We start from the raw sequence: 27,057 nt of genomic DNA, 5'->3' as shown, positions 1-27,057 counted from the left end.
TAAAAACGTGAAAAAATCGCAGGGAGGATTATTCGTGTGCCCCCCGTCGAAGTGATAACACAGTGACAAGACATTGATTAGGATGGAGACTGAAAGCGCGGTCAGTATTTACAAAATTTTAACCAATCGGATGAGATTTTGCTCGTTATCTGCTTTCTTATCAATATGTTACGAATTATTGGGGGGTTATCTAAAAATAAGCGTTCAGTTTGTGGATTTTTTTTGTAACAAAATGGCGATTTGAACGACATGGATGTAAGTAATTTTGCAATTTTTTTTCATTATTTCGCGATTTTGGGGGGAAGATGGGGACGGGAGAGAGGCTATGGTGGCAAGACTGGCTGTCATATTCTAACAAATGACCATGGAGGAAAAGCTTAATTTATTACAAAATTGCAAAACCACTCCATTTAATTTTTCCTCATTTCAAAATTATTTTTAATTTAAGATAATTACTTACCAGATTTAATAATAACTACAATTTTAATAATTCTTTTTGGTTTTGTTGTCACTCTAAAAAGTACAATTTTATTTAATTAAATAATTACAATTAAAATTAAAAATTACTAATGTTGACTTAGCGTCCGAATAAATCTTACTTTTGTCTTCCTTTTTTCAAGTTTTTCTGTACTTTTAATTACATTTTAAAATTCACTTTAATTTTAATTAACAATTATAACTAGAAGTTACACAAGTTGAGCCACAAGCTTTGCATATAAATATTTTATCATATAATAATTTAAAAAATAATAGAAAATAAGTTGCATATTAGAAATTAACAATCATATAATTTATTTATTGGTTTATTAACAACTGTAATTCAGCGAGCCGAAGGCAAAATTGAGTAACTACTAGCCTCGGCTTCGCCTCGGCTAGTTTTAATTTCCTGTTTCCAATTTTCAGGATTTTTTAAATTATTTTAGTTTAATTGATTTTGAAATGTTAAGTAATAAAAAATATTTAGCTAGCCGAGGCTACTTGTTATTTCATTTGTTTTATTTAATTAAAAAAAAAGCACTTATCGCAATTAAAAATTGCTAATTATTGAAAATAATTGGAAAGTGACTATTAGTCTCAGCTTTGTCTCGACTTATTATATCTCGTTTTTTGATTTTTAAGAAAAAAATTATTTTTTACGAATTATTTGAATAGAATTTAATTAATTTTTAAAGATAGTAATAAAGAATGTTTAATTAAGCGAATAGCCGAGTAGTTCAAAAATTAGAAATTAGTAATTATTATTAAAGATTGAAAAGTGACTACTAATCTCGGTTTCGTTTCGGCTTGATGTAATTTTTCGCATTTGATATTTAGAAAAAAAAATTTTTTTTAATTATTTGAATAGAGTTTAATTAATTTTTATGTTAAGTATAAAAATACTACTTCAAATTCCATTTGTTTTATTTAATTTAAAAAAAAAAACACTTATTGTAATTAAAAATTGCTAATTAGTGAGAACAATCTTCGCCTCGACTAACTCTAATTTCTTGTTTTTAATTTTTAGAAAAAATAAATCGATTTTTTAAGTTATTTAAATAGAGTTTAATTATTTTTTTTATGTTAAGTATACAGATAGTAATAAAGAATGTTTAATGGTCGAGGCGTAGCCGAGGCTAGTAGTCATTTTATTTGTTTTATTTAATTTTTGAAAAAAAAGACATTTATTGTAATTAAAATTGCTAATTTTTTTACACACAGTTTATTTTTATTTTTCTAAATAGTTAAACCAATAATTAAACCAGCTGGTCGAGGCATAGCCGAGTTGTTCTTGCAAATAAAAATAATGCAGATTGAGACTACCGAAATGATACATTTTTAAATGCTTTCTTAGAATTCTGAATTTCTCAATTTGATAGAAAAAAGCGACTTTGTTTTGTCAGGAAACACTGGATTCATTTTTAAATGTTGTTACTTTTCAGTATCAAAAGTCGAATCTTGTTTATGTAAAAAACGGATTAAATTGTGCTAATTTTTGTCACGTGACCTTATTTTCCGAATGAATATTCACTGGCTTTTATTCATTGAGCAAACAATGCTTGTCGTCATCGTATTTTTTTCGTTTCGTTTATACACACACAACAATATTTTTTATCGTTCATATAGTACGTGTGGAGACTTATTTAGATTACAGTGGGGTAGGTCAGGAACCTCTTATCATCGTCGACGTTTGTTTTTATCGTTCAGTGCGGTGCAGTCCTCAAACAAAAAAAAAAATGTATATATTCATAATAAAAATCTCGTCGGTGAACGAGAGAAATCTGGGCGTGTGCACTTTGCGATTTTTGTTTATTTTCGTTCCAGAGGGGGCAAAAACCGCGCCGGTGATTACGAGAAAGTATGCGTACAGCATCGTACAATATAACTATATGTAATGGTTAATAACCGCATTTCTTATTAAGTTATTTTCTTATAAACCAATATGGTACTAAGTTGTAGTTAACATAAAGTTTATATTCCGTTAGATTTTAAATGAGTTATGGCAGAGTACGGCGTTTTGTACTTTTTGCGGGAAAAATAATTGCGAGGATTTGCTATCAGATTGACCTGGACGTCGATTGGATGCGATCATGCGTTATGAAGAAAAAATACAAATTATATCCGGTACGGGCCTGGAACACGCGCTTTTCAATTCAAACCCAATTTTTTTATTCCGCCACACATTCTAATTTAGCCAATTTACAACTAATTAATTTCAATTAATTATTTTAGATGGGAGGCTGTGGCCTACACCACGATTACCTTCACGACTGACTCATTGACACTCTTTTCTAGGGCGACTGTGCACAAATTCGCACTTTTTCCACAATTAAAATAAAATAAATTACTCCCACATATTTTGTTCAAAACCAACCCCAATAATTGACAATTATCGCGCAATTAAAATAATATTATTTGGTGCGAAACTTAATTATGTTTGGAATTATTATGAAACGCGGATAAATTGAATGAAGCGTGTTGTAAAAATGGTGTAAATTGTCCACCTTGTATATTTCAATTAAAGCGCTCATTATAAATCCCGCATAACCTCCGTGCCCCCTAATGAATTTCTTTATTACGGTCCTGCGCCTGGGGCGAATTTCGTTCTCGTTTACACGGATCATCAGTGCAAAAAAGTGCATTTTTGCGTTTGTGTGAACCGTTAGTCGAAAAAGAAGGGAAAAAAAGATGGACGCCCCCCACGCTTACTTGATTTTTTCCCATCCGTACCAGATTAAAAGCTATTTTTAAATCTACAAACAACATTTTCAAAGTTGAGATAGGTTATGGCTGTGCAATGGCCCAGCATGAATTATGAACGTCTCGACTAAACATCGCGATGCTAGTTCATCTGGTCGGCCATAGGTTAATATACTTTGAAAAAGCAAGTCGTTTAAAAACAAATAAAAATAAGAAAAAAGGACAGTCGGTTTGCTTGGCATGTAGAGGGCGTTGCATCCGAATGCATGACGCGCGATGCGATTTTGTCTCAACTTTTGTTATATAGCCGAAAATCGAGCAGGCTGAGAAACGAGGCCAACTTATCGTAATTAAACCGCATTAATAAATAACTTTCTTTTCTACGATTGTTTGTGACAGATCGCAAATATTCATTAGATTAATTAGATTGACATTTACGGACAAAAACGTGTGTACAAAACTGACTCACAAAAGTGAAAATAGAGACATAAATATCTAAGAAAACATAAGAAATTAAGAATGTACTAATTGAATGGCTTTAATTCGATGCAGGGAATAGAAATCGTCATATTAACAAACCACATACAATAAATTTAATTGCACGCTATCTTCCCTCTCGCTCTCGCACGTAGCATATGCTGTCGTCTTATGGCCGCCATAAATTTCTAAGGTAGCTGCAAAAAACGCCATCGATATTACGGACGATTCGATTGTCGCCTCGATTAAACAAATACAAGAGGAAAAAATCCGCAGACGTGTAAAAATAAACGCACATGAATAAAAAGGCAACAAACTTAGGCGGCCTTGTACATAAAATGCGTATGTTTACGCGACAATTTATACGATCGAGGAGGCATTGTTTCAAGTCACGTGATCATTTTTTCATAACCTTCTCAAATTTGGGGGAGCGAAAACTGATTCAAATTTGATTTGATGCTTTAATAGAACGGTTTAAATTCAAACCGATAGAATGTGAAGCGAATTTATTATGAGAACGGGTGAAGGATGGTCACAGTCTGAGCGCGAGGACGGCGAAATATTATCATTGCACTGGTGGAAAAAACAAGAATGGCACAGTCAAATCAAGTCGGCAGGGCAGAATCTTTACAGAAATTGCCTTTTTGCTCGTGATTGTACTTTTTTGTTGATGTGATTCGAATTACTCAGGGCGACAGTAAATCTAATCAGAATTTCGATAGAGTGTAGTATACAAATCAGTGATTTTTCTAAAAAAATATTCCCAGTATTTTAATGCGCTTTGTCTTAATTGTGATTCCAATTATTTTTATTTTAAATTAAAGACGAATTAGTGTATTTTTAAACTGAAATTACTAAAATGTTCAAAAAAATGTGTCAATGTACGAAATAATGTCTTTGAACGAACATTGGCCACGCACTTTTAAAATCCTAGTACGTATTATACTGTGATTGAATAGTAAATTTAATCACAATTTTAATGCAGCGGACTAAAACTGGTATCTACTTTCTGCTTCTACTTTAAAAATTGTTTAAAAATCTAATAAAAAAATTCTAATGATTCTAATTATTTTTATTTTTGTCTTAAATTAAAGACAAATTAGTGTATTTTTAAATTATTAAAATGTACAATCGCGTCATAAAAATGTATCAATGTACGAAACAATGTCTTAAACGAGCATTGGCTACTTTTAAAATCCTGGTACGAATTATATTGTGCTTGAATAGTAAATTTAATCACAATTTTAATATAGCGGACTTAAACTGGTATCTATTTTCTGTTTCAATTGTACGTGTAATCATTTTTTTAATTGGTTGATTTAGTTGGACATACAGGTGATTTCTTTGTTTTACAAATTTCAACAAAAAATAAATAAAAAAAAGTCTCAAATAGCACAATTTTAATAGAGCGCAAAAAGTAACGCTCTTGGTTCAAAAATTTTGATTGTACATTTTTTTGGTAATTTTTATGAAGTACAGTTGGTCGATATTAAAATACAATAGAAAGAAGCTTTGGCCGCACACTTCAAAAATTGTGATCCGAATTACTCTATGCGACAGTAAATCTAATCAAAATTTCGATAGAGCGTAGTATACGAACTTGTGATTTTTCTAAAAAAAAGTTTCCAGTATTTTAATGCGCTTTGTCATAATTGTGATTCTAATTATTTTTATTTTTGTCTTAAATTAAAGACAAATTAGTGTATTTTTAAATTACTAAAATGTACAGTCGCGTCATAAAAAATGTATCAATGTACGAAACAATGTCTTAAACGAACATTGGCCACTTTTAAAATCCTGGTACGAATTATACTGTGCTTGAATAGTAAATTTATCACAATTTTAATACAGCGGACTAAAACTGGTATCTACTTTCTGCTTCGATTGTACGTGTAATCATTTTCTTAATTGGTTGATTTAGTTGGGCATACAGGTGATTTCTTTGTTTTACAAATTTAAACAGAAAATAAATAAAAAAAGTCTCAAATAGCACAATTTTAATAGAGCGCAAAAAGTAACACTCTTGGTTTAAAAATTTTTTTCGTAATTTTTATGAAGTACAGTTGCTTTAAAAAGAATTTACTCGATATTAAAATACAATAGAAAGAAGCTTTGGCCGCACACTTCAAAAATTGTGATCCGAATTACTCTGTGCCACAGTAAATCTAATCAAAATTTCGATAGAGCGTAGTATACAAACTTGTGTTTTTACTAAAAAAAAATTTTCCAGTATTTTAATGCGCTTTGTCATAATTGTGATTGTAATTATTTTTATTTTTGTCTTTAAATTAAAGACGAATTAGTGTATTTTTAAATTGAAATTACTGAAATGTACAGTCGTGTCATAAAATACTGTATCAATGTACGAAACAATGTCTTAAAACGAACATTGGCCACGCACTTTTAAAATCCTGGTAATACGAATTATACTGTCATTAAATAATAAATTTAGTCACAATTTTAATGCGGCGGACTAAAACTGGTATCTACTTTCTGCATCGATTGTACGTGAAATCATTTGCGTAATTGGTTAATTTAATTGGATAATTTAAAGGTTATTTTTTGTTTAACAAATTAAAAAAAAATTGTCTTGAATAGCACAATTTTAATAGAGCGCAAAAAGTGATACTCATGTTTTAGGAATTTCGACTGCACATTTTTTCGTTGTTAATAAAGTATAGTTGCTCAAAAAATGTCCTTAAAGAAGCTTTAAGAATTGTGATTCGAATTGTTGTACGCGACAGTAAATCTAATCAAAATTTCGATAGAAATAAATTAGAAATAAAAAAAAATAAAAAAAAATTATAAAATCAAAATTTTTTTAATTAAAATACAGAAATCTTGGTCTTTAATTACTCATTTTTAAAGTATACATACACTTTTGTAAAAAAATGTCCCCAGTTTTGAAAGAAAACTTTAATGCGCTTCGTTATAATTGTGATTCTAATTATTCTTATTTGCATGAATAAATAAAAATATATATTTTTTTCCATAGACAATTTTAATACAACTCTTAGTTTAAAAATTGTGATTGCACATTTTTGTCGTCATTTTTAAAAAGTACAGTTGCTCCAAAAAAGCATGTACTTGGTGCTATTTTTAATGTAATTTCTTTATTTTTGTAACGGTAAAATTTTGAAAAAATGTCTAACAATAAAAATCCATTTGTGCTCCATCAATTACTGCTTTTAGACTGACTTGTTGATATTTAATCAGTAAACAACAAACAACAATATTATGCAATTAGACGAAAAAAATTGATAACGGTCGAAAATAATGACGTTGCTAGACTTTGTGATCATCGCAAACATCCTCTTATCAGTTATTTTGGCAAAAACCATGACGTCCAACTTGACAAATCGAAAAAAATGACTGATGACGACTTTCTTAATCACGTTTTTGCCGCAACGTCACTAAAATTCGTGCATACTGCACTTGTTATCTCGTAAATAAATTGACCTAATTACAATCGTCCGCAATAAATCTTGATCAGATTCGTGTGCGTAAAGTCGAGGAATAACGTGTTGGTCGTGCGGTATGAGAGCAAATCTAATTTGTTGTGCGCGAGACCAAAGCTCGCTTGAAATAAGAAGCAGATTTGCGTAATGGCAAAATAAAACAAAAAGCGATTTGTTTTAGTTCGATTTTATATTAATTATTATAAATATGGAACATTTAAATTATTATTTAGTCGTTTGACAACTTCTTTCAGTTTTCGCGCGGTTGTTGGCCGGTGAACGCGACGTGTGAACGTGACTTTAGGGGGGATTCTGTGCCGGCAGATGGGACCTTTTTACCATCGATTCAACAGATGGGACGATGTATGGGTCAAGTGCCCAAAATGAATGGACGCCGGTCACCACCAATTCGTATTTTGATCCGGTGCCCGGAACTTCCACCGGAATTTATCAACCCAATGTTTACTATTATCCACCGGTGATGTCCTTTGACTATCCGCCACATCAGGTTAGAGAAAATTAAAAAAAAATTCAATATTCACACAAGGCGGGAAAAATAGGGAAATATTTAATCTATTTATAAGTCGAAAGGTCATGAGATATCTGAGAAATTAGAAAAAATCTTATTATGTTATAGAAAGGAATCAATTTGTTGTTTGTCTAACTCTCAAATTTTTACTTTCTTTTTATTCAAAAGTAAATTGAAAAGTTTTAAAATTGCTTTTTTTTCATGAATTTTTACAAGGTTGGTAACGGTTTTAATGATAACAGACGTCGTAAAACCAAATTCTGTAAATGAAACAAAGTGTTATATTTTTTTATTACCAATTTTATTTTTTGTATTTTTTTCTCATTTTTTAATTTAATTACCGATTTTTTTATATCTTTTTTAAAATTGTGTCCCTTTCTCTCATTTTGATGTTTATTTAGTAAAACTATTGGTAACAATGCTAAATATAATAAATTTTAATTTTAATTTTATTATGCCTACAGTCGACAGCAAAAATAGTGTCATAGTCGTATGTTAAAAAAAATGAGTCGATATGTTATTTTTCAATAGAAAATTTTACGGTTGAGTAATTTTTGTACAGTTACTAGCAAAAGTAAAGTCAGAGTTTGTTAATTTTAGTTGACTGTACACGTATATTATTTTATTAATTTTGAAATTGTGATACACTTATTATTGTGTTTTTTTATATTGTGTATTTTGAAATATATAAAAAATAATTTTATGTAAAGACAGACAAAAAAGTATGACTAGCCGAGGCGAAGCCGAGTCTAGTAGTTCCTCTCGAGTTTTTACAAAAAGTGGATTAAATAATTAAAATGGTTAATGTCAATTAATGTCAAATTTAATTTTTTTTAATTTTCTTATGTATACATTCAACACCAAAAGTGTCTTGCAGTCTTTTGTTAAAAAAAGGAAGACAAGTGAGTCGATATATAATTTTTACTAAAAAACATTACGATTAAATATTTTTTTATTTTATTTTAACGTCAACGTCTCTATTTTGATATTATTGCGTACAGTCACCAGCAAAAGTAGAATTAGAGGTCGTTAATTTTGTAGTCAGCTACACGTATATTATTTTATTCATTTAAAAAATGTGATACATTATTTTTTTTATTTTGTGTATTTTGAAATATATGAATAATAATTTTGACGTAATTACAGATAAAAAATTATGACGAGGCAAAGCCGAGTGTTTGTTTAAAACAAGAATAAAATTTAATAACTTGAAAATTTTTCTTGACTGTACATTTGTTTAATTTTACATATTTTGAAGAAAGGTTAGTATATTTACTTTCAGATTTTCATAAAAAGCAGATTAAATAATTAAAATGTTTTGGTAGCTGTCTGATTTTATTTTTTTTTAATTTGTTATATATGTACAATTAACAGCAAAAATAGTGTCGCAGTTTTTTCTTAAAGAAAGAAGCAGGTGATTCGATAAAATATATAATATAATTTTTAATAGAAAACTTTACTGTTCAGTAATTTTTATTTGTCTTTACTTCTTTTTAATTTTCAAATAAATAAAAAAGTTTATAAAGTTGTTACTAGTTTTCACTTTTTTTGATGAAGTAGGTACAACAATAAAACTTAAAATATTTTTTATTGATATATTGCTGACGGTAAAAATGTCACCGATTTTGACATCAATATATCTATTTTCATTTTATTTTGCACAATCACTAGCAAAAGTAAAGTCAGAGTTTGTTAATTTCACCTGACTGTACACGCATATTATTTTGTTTTTTTATATTGTGTATTTTGAAATATATAAAAAATAATTTTTACGTAAAGACAGACAAAAAAAAGTATGACTAGCCGAGGCGAAGCCGAGGCTAGTAGTTACTCTCAGATTTGGATTAAATAATTAAAATGGTTAGATAGCCGCCAAATTTTATTTTTTTTTTAATTCTTTTATGTATACATTCAACAACAAAAGTAGAGTCGCAGTTTTTTTGTTAAAAAAAGAAGACAAGTGAGTCGATATATAATTTTTACTAGAAAACTTACTTACTTACAATCATTCGTTATTTACGATTTTTTTTTATTTTATTTTAACGTCAACGGCTCTATTTTGATGATTTTATTGTGTACAGTCACCAACAAAAATAGAATTAGAGCTCGTTAATTTTGTAGCTGACTGTGCACGTATATTATTTTATTAATTTAGAAATTTTGACACATTTATTTTGTTTTGTTTTGTGTATTTTCAAGTAACAAGAATGAAATTTAATAACTTTTCTTTTTTTTTTTAATTTTAAAATAAATAAAAAAGTTTTTAAAGTTGTTTTATAGTTTTCACTTTTTTGATCTAAGTAAAAATATTTTTTATTGATATATGTATTGCTGACGGTAAAAATATTACCGATTTTGATTTTATTGTGTACAGTCACTAGCAAAAGTAAAGTCAAAATGATGTGTGAATTTTGGAGCTGACTGTACAAGTATATTGTTTTATTATTTTTCAAATAGTGGTAAGTGTGTATATTGAAATATATGAATAATAATTTTTAAGTAAAAAAAAAGTAAAAGTAGTTACTCCAGACTTTTTTTTATAAGAAACAATCACATTTAATAACTAGAATGAGTGTGCTCTTAATTTTGTCCTGTCAGTACAATTATTTTGAAATATCTCATAGTTTTAAGAGAGAGAGATAAAAAGAAAGGTTTAACCGAGGCGAAGCCGAGGCTAGTAGCTATATTATATAATTTTTAAAATTTTTAGTTTGCTGCCAAATTTAAATTTTTTGTTTTTTTTTTTTCAAATTGAATTATTTATCACTGTCTACATTCTTGCACACATCATTGTTATTTATTCGAACATGATTGATACTCTCTAGCAACATCCTTGACGTATCAAAGGTCGTCCATCCGTTTCCGCACATACAGGGTGTATCACGAATTGATCTTTCCTCTCATTGTAAAAGAAATCACAATGATATATACGACTCGAGCGAATGGCTTTTTTCATTTCCAGACTTTATGAAACAGTTGTTTTTATCTCTTGGGGACGGTTGCGGCGACAAGACATTACGATAAATCAACGACGCCGCCACCGACGCGGAAAAAACGACACCAAAACGAAATCAACGCAGGTGGCTAATAAACAAAAGAAATTGCATTTTTTCTCACACACAAAAAAGGACGTCAAAACATCCACAGAATGTGTGATAATGATTAATGGAAGGATAAAAATAATCAGTGATAAGAGCGAAAACAAACATGTGTAAATATAAAATCAAATTTTTACAACTAGATAAAAATGATAACAATAACATCCTTTAAATTTCGCTTTTTCGTTGAAATCTGTAAAGATCCTCGATCAAGATTAAACGGTTTTTGAATAAAATTTGCGCAAATAACCCTAATTTAAAGCACGTCACTGCATTATAAATTCAGATTGTTGGTACACCTGCTAACGTCGAAAATTGCAAAGTAGAAGAAATTTTTGCGACTTGAAATATTTCACAATTACGTAAATCGAATCGAAGTAATTAATTATAGTTTGCCGTAATTGGCGAAAGAAATGCCGTTATTATCTCAATTCTTGTAATAATAATAACGAAATTATGCTCCGACTTAATCTTAAAATTGATACTGTATGCCTGTCGTCGGGTTTTTTCGCAATTAGCGCTTTTTAAATCGTCGCAATTAGCGTAATTTTGGATTTTTACGAGTGAGGAGACAAAAGAGCGAAACCATCTGTATCTTATTTTTGAAGAGAAAACTCGACATCGGCACACAATATAAGCACTCCTACACGACCTCATACGGTAAAAGAACCCAATTATACTTCCTCGTTCTAGCACTCCATAACCTTTGGAAATACGAGGTGTGACTTGAAACTGTTTTGTTTGAAAATCGCAAAAAGTCATGCCCTATGTTTACAGGAATTCCACTCCTCCTTCTTCCTGTCGCCCTTCTTCGTATGCCCATTTCCGCGGAAATCCTTTCCCTCAATTCCACTCATTTACATTCTTATAATATGTCATTTTATATTTTATTTCTTTTATTATTTGTTGCCGACTTGGAATTATTTAATACGAGGGGGAAAACCCACTATTAGTGCCACTGAAAAATGCAAAAATGCATGGAAAAAATTGCACGCTTTAGACGACAATCAACCCCAATCTGGGGTCACGTGACCAACAGATTTCTACGTTATCGGCATTTTCCTAACCAAATATTATATAATAAAGCTTAACTTGAAACTTAAACGAGGCGCAGCCGAGCCTGAGCTGCAACCTGTCAAATTAAGCAAACAAAAAGTTAGTTCTTATTCAAAAAAAAATTGTATACCGCAGTTGAATCTGTAAATTGGACTATAAAAAGTAAATAAAAGCAAACAGATTTCTGATTTATCAACTATTTAAATTCGTAGTCATTAAAAATGAAAAATAAACTAAAACTACTAACGACAATGAATAAATCTGACTTTCACGCTGAGTTGTTTGATGTTACTTGAGATTTTGATTTTTTATAGTCGAGGCGACGCCGAGTGAAAGCTACAATCTGTCAAATTAAAGAAAAACGAAAGACTTTTTAATAAATAATATCTTTTCTTAATTCATTTTTTGCTACAATTTGTCAAATTAAAGAAAAACGAGAGACTTTTTAATAAATAGTATCTCATTTTAATTAATTTGTTTTACAAAAATGTTTGATTTTTATGTAATTGAACCACAACCAAAAAAATTAGAAAATCAGGTTTCTTCTTTATCCACTATAAAAAAATCAGTCATTAAAAAACGCAAAATTACTAAGAAATTGATTGATAAAAGTTGATTTTTAAATCCAAATTGTAAATTTAAATTTGATTATGTAATAGTCGAGGCAAAGCCGAGCTATTGTAACGAAGTTCAAATAAAAATATTTTGAAAAATTCAAGAAAACTATAAAAGATAAGAGTTTTTAATTTTAACAAACAAAGTTGACTTTGACGACTACTTATAGAGTTATTTCATTTTTATTTTTAATAGTCGAGGCGAAACCGAGCTAAAACAACAAAAACACTATAAAAAATATTGTTTCTATTCTTTTCTTCTTCTTCTTTTTTCCTACTGGATAGTTCATATCTTTCCAGGGAAAATTTTTAAAAATGCCACAACTAAGGCAGAGCCGAGGCTATAAATTAAATCAAACAATAATTTGTTACTTTCTACCAAACTATAAATTGTTACTTCCAGACTTGGGCATTAAATAAAGTTAACTTTTTAGCCTATTTGGTTGTACTACAATTAAATGTTGATTTTGTAATAGCCGAGGCAAAGCCGAGCTATTGTGACGGATTTTCAAATAACAATATTTAAAAAAAAAAAAAAAAAAATTGACTTTTACTCTTATTTGTTGTTGTATTTAATAGGCGAGGCAAAGCCGAGCTTCAAATTTTTTTCGACCTTTCTTTGGTTTTTAATAACGGAGTCTAAGACGAGCTAAAACAGAAACAATGTAAAATAGTAATTTATTATACAAGACGATAAAAGTGAATTTTATCTTTGAGAGCAATTTAATAATATCCTGGAAAAGATAATGAAAATTTTATCATCGTGTACAATATAAAATTTTATTCCATTCTCACTAATTTTGTAGTCAATTTGGTCGATATTTATAAATGTCAAAGTAAAATTCAACAATGAAATCTAATGTCAAAGATCGTTAGCAACTAACAACCGCAGATATACAACAATGGATGTATTTGTTATCATCTAGACGATAAAATTTCATTTTAACATGAAGAAAAGACTAAATAAAATTCAATTTTAACATAGAGTATTGAATAAATGTTATTTTTTCTAAAATTCATCAATCGAGGCGAAGCCGAGGCTGTAAATTAAATCAAACAACATAAAATTATCATAGTTTTACTTAATTTAATGAAACCAATTTTTTTATTACACGTTGTCTTTAAGTGTTTTTTATTATTTTTGTGTCTATTTTACGATTTTCCTAGCCGTCTGGCAGAATAAATCGTCGTCTTTTTTCGATCCCCGAAAGTGGCTCGTCGCGTAAATCGCCCCTACCCCCAAATGAAATATTAAAACTGAAGCATTATTTTAATAATGACGAATTAAAACGGCAGGTAAGCGTCGAAATCTTAGAAAGCTGTGATTAAAAACGAGAGGGCAAAACGAAAAACGGAAAAGACGGGGTTAAAAAGTTGGAAAGAAATTAAAAGGGATAGTCTCGGCGCCGCGACAGGACCGTACTCGACACAATTTTCACAACACAAGCACATTTTTTCGTTTCATTTTTATTGTATTTAGAAAAAAACGGATTTTTACAGATTTTCATGCACAAATCGGCGATGCAAATGCATGCGAGGGAGTTGACGGGACGCTCAGAAGTCAAACCACATCAGTGCCAGCAATGTCTAAAGTCTTTCAGCAGCAATCATCAGTTAGTCCAACATATCAGGGTTCACACGGGAGAAAAACCCTACAAATGTTCCTATTGCGACAGGAGGTTCAAGCAGTTGAGTCACGTGCAACAACACACGAGGCTACACACGGGTAAGCACCACAAAAACTAACTATATACACGCCAACACCTAGAGATATTTGGTTTTAGCCAACATTAAAACTTAACAGCCTAAACTATTCCTGCAGTTTTTGAAAATTCTGTAAAATGGCAAGACAAATGCTTTTTGAAACAAATCCTGCAATTCCTGAAAAACTTAATTAAGAATTTAAGTTCCTGCAAAACTAGAAGCTTTAGCAGGAATTTTGCAACTTTAAAAAGTTCCCAAAAACGTTAATTCCTGCTGTCGATAATTTTTTAAAACTAAGAGGAAAAGTTCTGATACATTTTTTTATACGAGGATTAGAGTTGGGTTAAAATTAAAATTTTTACCAATTATACCCAAGTCGCAAACCTTTTGCCAAGAATATTTATTTTTGACCAACATTAAAACTTAAAAACTTAAACTAATTAATAGAATTCCTGCAGTTGCTTTTTGAAACAAATCCTGCAATTTTTGAAAAACTAAACTTTGAATTTGTGTTCCTGCAAAACTACTAGCTTTAGCAGTAGCAACTTTAAAAAGTTCCCAAAAACGATAATTCCTGCTGTCGGTAATTCTTTAAAACTAAGAGAAAAAGTTCTGAAACATTTTTTATACGAGGATTAGAGTTGGGTTAAAATTAAAATTTTAGCCAACTCTACTTAAGTCGCAAACCTTTTGCTAGGAATATTTATTTTTAACCAACATTAAAACTTAAAAACTTAAACTAATTAACAGAATTCCTGCAGTTGCTTTTTGAAACAAATCCCGCAATTTCTGAAAAATTGAACTAAGAATTTGTGCTCGTTTAGCAGGAAGTCTGCAAACTATACAACAACTTTAAAAAGCTCCCAAAAACGTTAATTCCTGCTGTCGGTAATTCTTCAAAACTAAGAGGAAAAGTTGTGAAACATTTTTTATACAAGGATTAGAGTTGGGTTTAAATTAAAATTTTAGCCATTTATACCCAAGTCGCAAACCTTTTGCTAGGAATATTTATTTTTAACCAACATTAAAACTTAAAAACATAAACTAATTAATAGAATTCCAGCAGTTGCTTTTTGAAACAAATCCCGCAATTTCTGAAAAATTGAACTAAGAATTTGTGCTCGTTTAGCAGGAATTCTGCAAACTATACAACAACTTTAAAAAGCTCCCAAAAACGTTAATTCCTGCTGTCGGTAATTTTTTTAAACTAACAGGAAAAAGTGCTGAAACTTTTTTTCCTGCGAGGATTAGAGTTGGGTTAAAATTTGTTTCTTGGGCTGCTTGATTTGGTCAAAATGCGCCCCTTATTAGGCATTGATTTGAAATAAGCATCCCTTGAATGGACAAATGAAATATTTTTGTAGAGTGCAATCGTTCAATAAGTTCGCGTCGACTTTTCGCTCTAATTACACGATAAATATTTTATTTGGTCGATTGTGGGTCAGTTTTAATCTTATTGTTTTTCTCTTGTAATTATATCGAGTTCAAAGGGCCCACCCTTTTAATAATATTTAGTTGAAAAAAAACCTTTTCTCTTCGACTCTTCAGTCATAATTAAAAATCGATCTGGGGCACATTTTTTCCGACTTGGAAATAGGGCAATGAGACAAGTCGCCCCTTCGCCGACTTAAAGGGTTAAAAAATGAGGGGATTTTTCCCTAGTCGTTAAAGGGGTGCAATTTTTATTTCACATTTCGGCCACTATAGTTAATATTCGGTGCAGTCGCTCGTCTATTATAAAAAAAATTCAAATGTGCTCTCCACCAATATATCAAATTAGTGCAAAAGCTCGCTTAATGACCGGAAAACGGCCGAGAAATTTTAAAAAGCTCGCAAGAAAAGAAAAGCGCGTAATCGGCTTAAGCTCCCAAAGTTCGAGCTTCCGATCGGATTCTTGCAACCGAACCGGTTAATCCGGTTTGAAAAAGCTCAAAAATCGCAAACAAATTAACAATTTGCCATTACGGGCCATATTTCCATAGCTTGCTCATTTAAATTAAAGGTAATGGGAATAGGCGCACCGACAAGCGATTTTCACACTTAACGTCAAACTATCGGAATGGACCATTGGGTTTTTGGGGGGAAAATAGGACGAGGTGACGGAATAATCACGTGGACGGCTACAGTGCACACGTATCGAACTGAAACTGCATCACCAAACACACATTATATTTTCTGATCGATTTGCAGGGATTGTTAGGGGGGAAAAATGAGATTTCTCTACACAGAGGGACGATGTTAATAAAACAAACCTAAAAAAATTGTTGTTTTATGATTTCAGACGACTGAAATATTGGCTCAGCGTGACTGGGTGTCGTTTAAGTTGACTCGAGTCGTAATTTTTGAGGCTTTTTGTTACACTGTCGTTTACATTTTTACAAAATTCCTGCTGGAGGGTACAAAATTTCAGACACAATTGTAACGACATTCCTGCTAAAACACAGCACTTATTTATTTATTGTCGATTTTCATGTAAGTACAGCAGGAATATTATTTTATGAAATTTATTTTTACAGAATCTTTACGTTGACTATAATTACCTGTTGCAAGATAATGTCTTTATTTTATTTCTCAAGTCTGCTTATAAGATAAATACCACTCCTGCTAATATTAGTTTGAAAAATATATGAAAAAACTGCTTTACTCATTTTAGACAATAAGTCTGCAGGAAAATAAACTTTTTAACTTTTTAGTTTTGCAAAACATCAAGGAAGTATTTTAAAATTACAGGATTTTTTAAGCTAATAGTTTACAGGTATCGTCATTATATCAATCCTGTAAAGTCTTCCTCGGCAGGAATACAATTATTCTATCTAGATAGTTACAGTTGCAGGATTTTCTGACAGAGAATACACGATTTTTGCAGGAGGATAAAATACATTTTTGAGTTGTAAACAGAAATAAATGTTAGATTTTCGAAAAAGCTTTTGATTATAAATAAACAGGATATAATATAAAATACTAAGGGTATTTGAAATTTTGCAGGAAACACTATAAATTTTTAGTTTAAACTAAAAGAACAACCAGAAACATTAAACTAATTTATAGTTTTTGCAACTTTTTGTATTAAAAATGTATAAAATTTGTTTCCTGCTGAAGGAAAATTACTAATTTTTAACAGTAGTAATTATATACTTCTGCTGATATCACAGTTTAACTGTTTTTATTCTTTGAGAGAACGATATTTTGATTGCTGTTGCAGGAGAATAAACAAGATTCCTATTTCGTTTGTAGTTACACAGCAGGAATAATTTTCTTTAAAAAAACTTTGGAAACAATAATGTTAATTCTGTAGGAGATTTTTGTAGGAATATGAAAGGTTTTTTTATGTTTTGTAATCATAGTAGAAATAAATCACCTTAGCAGGATTTTTGAAAAAGTTTTTTAGTGATTATAAACAAACGCAATATGTTTGAAATTTTGCAGGAAACAAGACAAATTTTTATTTTAAATTAAAAGAATAACAAAAACATGAAAATTATTATTTAGTTTTACAGTTCTTTTTTAAATTAAATGTATAAAATTAGTTTTCTTATTTTTTACAACAGTCATATTACTCCTGCTGAAAGGATTTCAAAACTGCTTGTATCACTTTAGAGAACAATATTTTAATTTCTGTAGCAGGAGAATTAACCGCTTCCTGCTTTGTTTGCAGTTACAGCAAGAATATTTTTCTAAAATAAATGTTAATTCTATAAAGGCTTTTTTGCAGGAAGATTTTTTCACCTGTAAAAGTTACAGTTGCTGGATTTCTTGTGAAACGTTGTCTTTGAACAACTGTTTTCTATAATTTTTGGATAGTTTTTCAGGATTATGCTCTAATTGTAGGATTTATTGAAAGAATTACAAATAATAATAACAACTTTGGTAAAAATAGTGTCAACTTTTGAAAAAATACAGTTTTATCCTCTGAAATTACGTTGCAGGATTTCCTTTCCTGAAAAAACTTCGTTTGAAACTTCTGCAACTATTTTAATTTTAGGGTGGTTTTTGCAGGATTATGAAACGCTCTTTCATGTTTTGTGATTATAATCACAGCAGGAATAAATTTTTTGGTGAATCACCGCAGCAGGATTTTTTCAGCGATTATAAACAAGCAGGAAATATTTTCAATGATTACCCCTTGTCTTCATTATGTTGATTCAATTGATGCTTTCAGTGCAATTTCAGTGCTTCCAGTAATAGTTTCAGATTACACGCCTGTAAATGTTTAAAACGAATCGATTCCTGAATCGCTTCGACCATCAGAAAAAATATTTTTTCAACATGTCTACCAGACACTGACTGTATTCATTTCCCGTCACCCCTCATTGGAAAAAATAAAGAAAACTCAGGCCACAATTTCACCCCTTGAATCGGTCATCAAAGCTCGATTTCCCCAACCCCCCGACTTTAAGTGGCACTTTTGACTAGTTTTCAGGAAGCGATTTGTATTCATCGCCTCGACTATAATTTTCTCGGAAAACTCATTCCGATTGCGCTTATTTATACCAATTCCCTTATTTTTTCCCACCCCATGGAAAAATATTTTTTCGCTTACGTCAACGGTTGACGTGGCCCCAAAACCAGCGCGAAACATATATCGAAATCGGCACAATACTGTGTTCCGTTAGTACATAGGCAAAGCACCGCCCTCTAGATATATCACATGTCCGTCCCCCGCCCCCCCGCATTGCATTTTCCACCCCCTCTTTACCACATGCATGGTCGAACCCTATGCACACATTCGCAATTGCACCGGCCGCCATTTTGAATAATGGCAAAATTACGGAAAAATTCCAACGCACGATTGATCGAGAGACAGACAGTCGTTGAAACGAATTTTCCAAAGGGTTGATTCAACCCTTCAAGAAATTCATATGAATTTATTGTTGTGGTTGGAGTAAATGGCGCGAGAATTATTACAAGGGGTTGGGTTTTTTTTTGGCAAAAAATTCGATTTTGAGGAAGGGTGGAAAATGCGCTAATTTTTACCGAGTTCTTATTTAAAGCGAGAAGGGTTGAGGAAAATTAAAAAAGCCATTTATGGTGATTGCGCTTAAATATGAGCTTTAAAGCTCCTGCAAGAGCTTTACACGTTTTTTACACCTGTTAAAGGGTGCGGATTTAATGACTTGCTTGGGATTTTTACGTGGATAATTGGCTTGCAGGGATGCTGCAAAAATAGGTTTTAATCTAAACAACTTATTTTTGCCAAGTTTCTAAAACTTTCAGGTTTAAGGTCGATTTTTTAAGCCTATAACAAATATTGCTTCTTAAGAAGACATTATTATGATTGTTTTCTATTTAAAATGTAACGATAAAAAACTAAATTAACTCGTGTTAAACTTAAATTGGCTTTTGGTTAACTTAGGTTTAAAAGTTAACTCAGGTTTAGGTAAATATTTGGTTAACTTTAGTTGTAATGTTAACTCAGGTTTAAAAACTGTGATTCTTTCAACAAAAATAATGTGTAATAACATTATCTTTATGATTTTTGTCTTTAAATATATTTTTAAACTCGCATTACTCATGTTTAAAAAAATTAAGAAAGTGTGTTGGGAAGTGCAGAATATTTATGTTTCAATGTGTATTTATGTTTCCATCTAAACTACTGTGATTGAAACTTTTTTTACTTTTTTAATTGTTAACTCAGAAATAAACCTAGTTTTTTTTCTAAAACTTTGCTTTAAAATTTCAGGTTTAAGGGCGTTTTTTCAAACCTCTACAAGGCAACAAAAATTAAAGTTTTACTCAAGGTTAATTATTTCAAAGTTGAAACCTGACAATTAAAGTTAACAAAAATCAAACTCGATTTAATCTTCGTAAAAAAATTTTTTAAGTATAAAAAAATCAATTTAAGTTTAAACTAGCTTTTGATGTTAACTTTCGTTTAAAATTTAACCCAAATTTAAATAAAATTTAGTTAACTTACTAGTAAAAGATAAATGTTGAAGGAAAACAGGATTATTTATTTTATCTCAGACGCAGAAGTTATAATTATAATATTAAAAAAATAAAATTAATTAATTATGAAACTCGAATAATTTTTCGGATTTCCATAAATTTAAAGGTTTTTAGTGTAATTTAAAGCATAGTTTTGGAAAAACCTAGGGTCTACCATCAGTTAAAAGTGTAAACTAACTAATGTGTTATTTAATTTGTAAGATTATCAAACCTGGGTAAAAATTACAAACCTGAAAAAGTACATCGAATTTTAAGCTGTTAAGTTCGAGTTAACTCAAGTTTAACTTTAGGTTTGATCTAGGGTTAGGAATAAAAGTTTGGAACTAAACCTGGGCAAAAATTTAGGCTTGAAACTTTAATGTTGACTTAACCTGAGCAAAAATTTTGTTTATAAGCCTAAAATTTTATCTTTACGTTTTCAAAAAGCCTAAGTTTAACCTGGCTTAATAATTAAAAGGTTAGAGAATAAATACATCATCATAATAAAATATATAAACAGTTTGAAACTAAACCTAGGCAAAAGTTTAACATTATCCAACTTTAAGTTAAGCTAAGCCAAAACTTTGTTTAGGCCCGGAAATTTTGATTGTAACTTTATTAATTTACGACTTAATTTTGAAAAAAACCTAGACTCAAATCTAGGATAATAATTAAAAAGGCAAAATAATAGTATGACTATTAATTTAAAGATGAGGTATAATTACTCGCATTACTCATGTTTAAAAAAAATAAGAAACTGTCTTAGGAAGTGTGGAATCTTTACGTTTCAATGTTTATTTATGTTTTAATCTAAACAAGTTTAATTAACTAGTGTGATTGATTTTTTTTTCTTTTTTAATTGTAATTGTTAACTGAGTATAAACCTAGGTTTTTTCTGAAACTTTGCTTTAAAATTTCAGGTTTAAGGTCATTTTTTCAAGCCTCCTCAAGGCAACAAAAATTAAAATTTTACTCAAAGTTGGTGTATTTATACTGTTTGAAACCTAACAATAAAAGTTAACAATAAACAAACTCGTTTTAACCTTTGAAAAAAATGGGTGAAGTACAAAAAAGTTCAATTTAAGTTAACTCAAGTTTAGGTAAAATTTAGTTAACTTAGGTTTAAAGATGTAATTCTTCCAACAAAAATATCTAATTAATAACATTACATTTATAATTTTTGAGTTTATTTTTTTAACTCGTATTGCTCATGTTTAAGAAAAATTAAGAAAGTGTTGGGAATCTTCATTTCATTCCTCTACGGTTGCATCGGCCTTGTTTCGCGACTCGCACCCCTTTTTCCTTACTTTGAAATAGCCTCGAAGGAAACGAATAAATTCCGATTTGGATCGAAAAGCGTGTGTTGTATGTAAATGACCCGACATGTTTTAACCGAAGCATTAGTAAACCATGAAAATAAATTTCATCGTCCGAAAACGGATTGTAAATAAAAAATCCCCTTTCTCACATGTGCTTCATCGAACAGATGCTTCTCGGTGGAAAAAATGAACAAAAAGTGAAAGTACTAATAGCCATATTGCCGGTGATAGCATCAATTGTTTCAGATAAAGTTATTTAAAGTTTGAACAGATAACGTATAATCAAGGTTGCTTTGAGGAAGTTGCCTAATTGGGGTTACGTCTACCTGGAATGCATGGATATTTGGCAGAACTCGGCTTCGCCTCGTTCTGCATATCATTTGTCTAAGTCGCAGCCGACTAGATTTTTTATTGACATATATGCATATGGTCAAGAGGTACCTACCCCTTGAATTAAAACTAGAGTACCATCTGCTCGGTCATCGTGCGTAGGTAAAAAAAAACAATAAAAGAAAAAAAGGCCCGAATTAAAAGGGCCGGACGCGCCCTAGCCGCATATCGAATGCGATAATGAGTTTTCATTGTGATATCATTCACCTTATTAACTAGACATATGTAAAGCAAGTCGAATTTTCGGCTTCGTTTCACCCTAATTTCGTTTACTTTAAAAATACACTCATCATTTCCTTTTTGTTTTGATTGAGACAGTCCCCTTTCTTGATTAAACGAACGGCGATTTTTCCAATAATGGAGCTCTTTTCTTTTCAATAACTCGCCTTTATTAAAAATATGTCACAGTTCGAAAGAATGTGGAATTAAAAAGTTTCGGTTTATTATTTCCATTAAATTGGACGTGAAATTCTTACCGATTTTTAATCCGTTGTGCGAGTTCGCTTTTATTAAAAGATAAATGTTGAAGGGAATTTCAAATTAGGAAAAAAATACACGAGGGATGAACGGACGGGGTGGGGGAGGAAGGAGGATTCTTTATTTTATCTCAGACGCAAAAGATATAATTATAAAATTAAAAAAATATTTTTTAATCGGATTTTATAAATTTAAAGGTTTTTAGGGTAATTTTAAGGTTCTACCATCAGTTAAAAGTGTAAAGTAACCCAGGTGTTATTTAATTTGTAAGATTATTAAACCTGGACAAAAATCATAAACTTGAAAAAATAAATCGAATTTTAAGCCTTTAAGTTCAAGTTTAACTTTAGGTTAGATCTAGGTTTAGGAATAAAAGTTTGAAACTAATCCTGAACAAAAATTTAAGCTTGAATCTCTAATATTGACTTAACCTAAGCAAAAATTTTGTTTGTGAACCCGAAAATTTTATTTTTACATTTTCAAAATAAATGTTGAAGGGAATTTCAAATTAAGAAAAAAATACAGGAGGGATGAACGGACGGGGTGGGGGGAGGAAGGAGGATTCTTTATTTTATCTCAGACGCAAAAGATATAATTATAAAATTTAAAAAAAAAGTTTTTTTTTCGTATTTCATAAATTTAGGGTAATTTTAAGGGTCTGCCATCAGTTAAAAGTGTAAAGTAACCCAAGTGTTATTTAATTTGTAAGATTATTAAACCTAGGCAAAAATTATAAACCTGAAAAAATAAATCGAATTTTAAACTTTTAAGTTCAAGTTTAACTTTAGGTTGGATCTAGGTTTAGGAATAAAAGTTTGAAACTAATCCTGAACAAAAATTTAGCTTGAAACTCTAATATTGACTTAACCTGAGCAAAAATTTTGTTTGTAAGATGGAAAATTTTATCTTTACGTTTTCAAAAAGCCTAGATTTAACTTGGTTAAATAATTAAAAGGATGAATTCCAGTACATTAGAAAATACTAGATTACTTAAACTTGGGTTAATTACTGCTAGGTTTGAAAATAAATACATCTATTTATTTAATAATAACTTTATTTAACGGTAATATCCTTTACATTAAGTAATAATAAAATTATAATAGAAAACAAATTACATATAAACATAATTAAAAAATACTAAATGACTAACTGATAATATATAAAAATTTGAAACTAAACCTAGGCAAAAGTTTAAGGGTATCCAATTTTGGGTTAATTTAAGCCAAAACTTTGTTTAGGGACCGGAAATTTTGATTGTAACTTTAATATTTTAAGACTTAATTTTGGAAAAACCTAGGCTCAAATCTGGGGTAATAATTAAAAAGACAAAATAATAGTATCACTATTTATTTAAAGATGAGGTACCTAATAAAAATTTGAAATTAAATCTTAACAAAAATTATAAGTTTGAAGAAATGACTAGGGTTTAAAATTCTCAAACCTCAGTCATAGAATCTAGAGAATTATATCAAGGAAATAGAAAATACTAGGATATTTAGACTTGTGCTAATTAATGCTTAACAATTTGAAACTAAACCTAGGCAACTGTTTAAAATTATCTAATGTTGGGTTAATCAAAGTCAAAACTTTGTTTATAGGCCTGAAAATTTGCTTTAAACCTAGTTTGAGTTAATAATTAAAAGAGCAAAATAGTATGAGAAATCAAACATGAGCAAAAATTATAAGCCTAAGGAAATGAGTAGGATATAGAATCCTCAAACCTAAATTATTAGGTTATTTAAACTTGGGTTACTTAATGCTTAAAATGAAATTTAAGTATAACCTAAGTTTATAATGAGTTTGACTAGGTTTGGGAAAAAACCCAGTTTGAAACTAAACCTAGGCAAAAGTTTACGATTATATAATGTTAGGTTAATCTAAGACAAAACATTGTTTATCGACCTGAAAATTAGATTGTTACTTTAATTTTATAAATTTAATTCTAAAAAACCTAGATTTAAATTTGATTAATAATAATTGAAAGGACAAAATAATATGAATATTTAATTCAAATCAAACCTGAGAAAAAATTGTAAGCCTAAAGAAATGACTAAAGTTTGAAAATTCTAGACCTTAGAATTCTCAAACCTAAGACATTATATCGTAATTAGAAAATACATTATACTAGATTTAGGCATATCTAAACCTGACCCAATTAATGCTTTCAATAGTGAAAAAACATTTGAATCTAAGTATATAATTATAGTCAATCACTAGATTTGTAATATGAGTTTGACCTAGGTTTGAAAAAAACAGCAACATCATATAGTTTAAAACTAAACCTAGGCAAAAGTTTACGATTCATTTAAGCCAAAACATTGTTTATAAACCTGAAATTTTGATTGTAACTTTAATCTTTTGAATCTTAATTTTTGAAAAACCTAGGTGTAAATCTGAGTTAATAATTAAAAGAGCAAAATAATATGCGTTTATTTGAACCTGAGCAAAAATTATAAGCTTAAGATATGACTAATGTTTGAAGATTCTAGACTGTAGAAACTTCAAACCTAGGGCATTATATCGCAGGATTAGAAAATACTAGGTTATCTAAACTTGGGCTAATTAATGCTTAAAAAAGTTAAACAAAAAAAAATGAATCTGAATAGGTATAGAACTCTAATCTAGAACTAGTTTTATAATGAGTTTGACCAAGGTTTGAAAAAATCTGCAAAAACATGCAGTTTGAAACTAAACCTAGGCAAAATTTCAAGATTGAAACTCTTAATTTGGTTTAACCTAATCAAAAATATTGTTTTTTGTTTACAGTTCATATTTCATAGTCCTAGATAATGTTTAAGATTTATTTTTTTTTCTTATTTAAAATTAGGCTTAATTTTTATCTAAATCTAGGATTATAATGTTGAAACCTGAATAAAAAGTAACTTTTAAGTTTGAATGAATGAAGATTTGGAGTGGTTATTTTAATTTTTTTTTAAACGGTCGCCGCGGCATATGGCGTATGCAAGCCAAGCAAGAATAATTACTTCTTATTCAAGTACACCTTTTCGGTCCGAGCCACCCACTATATTAATACGTTTCGGGCCCCTTGCCTTGTATTGTTTCAAGGGGAACACCTGCCCCCCGAAAAACGGGGGCCCGTAACCCTGGAACAGGTGAGTAGTGAACGTGTGATTAAAAAGATACCACATGGCTCGGGATGGGTGTGTTGATTTTTTTTCTTCCTTCCTTATATCTTTCACGATTATTGTGGGTGTTTTTTTATCGAGGGGCTTCACACTCTGATTTAAACAGCTATAATTTGAGATGTCGTTGAGATTTCGGTCAGGTGGCGTAATTTACACTCAAGCTTTTCAGAAGACGATGAAAAATGTGAGGGGATTACGACGCGCAAAAATGGAAGATTAAAATCGGTAATTGCCGCAAATGGGGGATGCGAAGGCGACGATAAATATCGAATATGAATTTCTTTTAAATTGGATGGCTTATCGTGAATAAATTACAAGGTTTTTAAGAAAATTAGACGTTTTTTTCATGGGTTTTTTTCAGGTGAACGGCCCTACAAGTGCCACTTGCCGGACTGCGGAAGGGCCTTCATCCAACTGTCCAACCTTCAGCAGCATCTCAGAAATCACGACGCTCAGGTCGAAAGGGCCAAAAACCGGCCCTTCCATTGCACCATCTGCGGCAAGGGTTTCGCCACGGAGTCCAGTCTGAGGACACATACGTCGAAAGTAAGCCATGTATGTATACACAAGTTTTTTTTGTTTTTTTTTGGGGGGGTTTTGGTTTTTTCGATTGGTTTCAGAGACGGAAAGTCGGCCAAAACGGCATTGAAACTTTAAATTTTCACTTTTTGGGTTAACTCAAACAGGAAAAAATTCATTTACATAAACATTAAAGTTTAAGATTAATAAATTATCCACTTAATGAACGTTTGAGTTTAACCTACATTTATTTATGGTAATTTTTTAGCTAATTACACTGTTACTAACATGTATTAATTTGCATTTTATTATTTTATTATTTTTTTAATTAATTAACGACAAATTGGGATCGAACGAGATTGATGGTTTAAAAAAATCAACATATTTAATTAATTAATTAAATAAAATAGCTAGTTAACTGCAAGAATATCGGTTAAACCGCCGTTTTGAAAATTTGACAATAAACTCGTTGAGTTCTTGTAATTAAATGCTGATGTTTGAACACATAAGTGACGATAATGTATCGAAGAGGAAGTTGTAAATCGTATCAAACCACTCGACAACACACAACTTTATTGTTTTCTGTTTAAATTCCGACAAGTAACAAATTAATTAACTCTGAAAAAAAAAAGTTTCAATGCCAAGTTCGAAATGCAACTTGAAAATTTGATGATAAACTCGACTTGCAATCGATTCAGGTCAATTAACCCGGAATTCATTTAATAAGCACCTTGAAGGACAATGCCAGACACTTTCCGGACTCTTTTTCACTTATCACTTTTCCGTATGATTATCTTAATTCACACACAGTTGATTTGTTGGTTTTTTCATTATTTTTGGTTTTGGTTTCAATGGTTATTTTGTTGGGGTGGCAACAGTGCGACCGAAAATTTATCCCGCTCCCATTATTAGTTAAAAATAATATCAAGTGAATACTAATTTTTCCTACGTTGGTATTACTGTCGAGCCCAATTTAAAACTGACTAAAACTAGTTAATACAATTCTAAGACAAAATATCTATGGTTTAATTAATTTATTTATTTTGGTAAGTATTATGTCATTTTCCCCTTTAACTTAAACTAATACTAGTTTAATAATAATACTTGATTAAATAACGATTTTTGTGTCGATAATTATGATAAATTAACTACAAACTATTAAATTCTA

The 27,057-nt window shown here is 30.2% G+C and overlaps 1 protein-coding gene across 15 annotated transcripts in view; it reads left to right on the top strand.

Annotated features, from left to right (window-relative positions):
* The window catches only part of LOC123009367 (zinc finger protein 768-like), an 82,313-nt gene that overhangs the window by 38,097 nt on the left and 17,159 nt on the right, over positions 1-27,057 (top strand). For 12 of the 15 annotated variants that reach the window (XM_044405608.1, XM_044405616.1, XM_044405620.1 and 9 more), the window contains 2 exons: positions 13,910-14,135; positions 25,732-25,925. In XM_044405608.1, coding sequence (XP_044261543.1) covers positions 13,910-14,135; positions 25,732-25,925 — 420 coding nt within the window. Of the gene's footprint in view, positions 1-7,377; positions 7,621-13,909; positions 14,136-25,731; positions 25,926-27,057 lie in introns of those variants that run through there. The other 3 variants (XM_044405619.1, XM_044405615.1, XM_044405623.1) reach the window with 2 other exon arrangements.

Source organism: Tribolium madens, unplaced genomic scaffold (assembly GCF_015345945.1).
Source record: "Tribolium madens isolate multiple individuals breed KSU strain unplaced genomic scaffold, Tmad_KSU_1.1 Scaffold_71;HRSCAF=194;Tcas5.2_LG6, whole genome shotgun sequence".
NCBI classification, from domain to species: domain Eukaryota; kingdom Metazoa; phylum Arthropoda; class Insecta; order Coleoptera; family Tenebrionidae; genus Tribolium; species Tribolium madens.
Note: the sequence above shows the minus strand (reverse complement) of the source record. Positions and strands in the feature narration are given on the sequence as shown.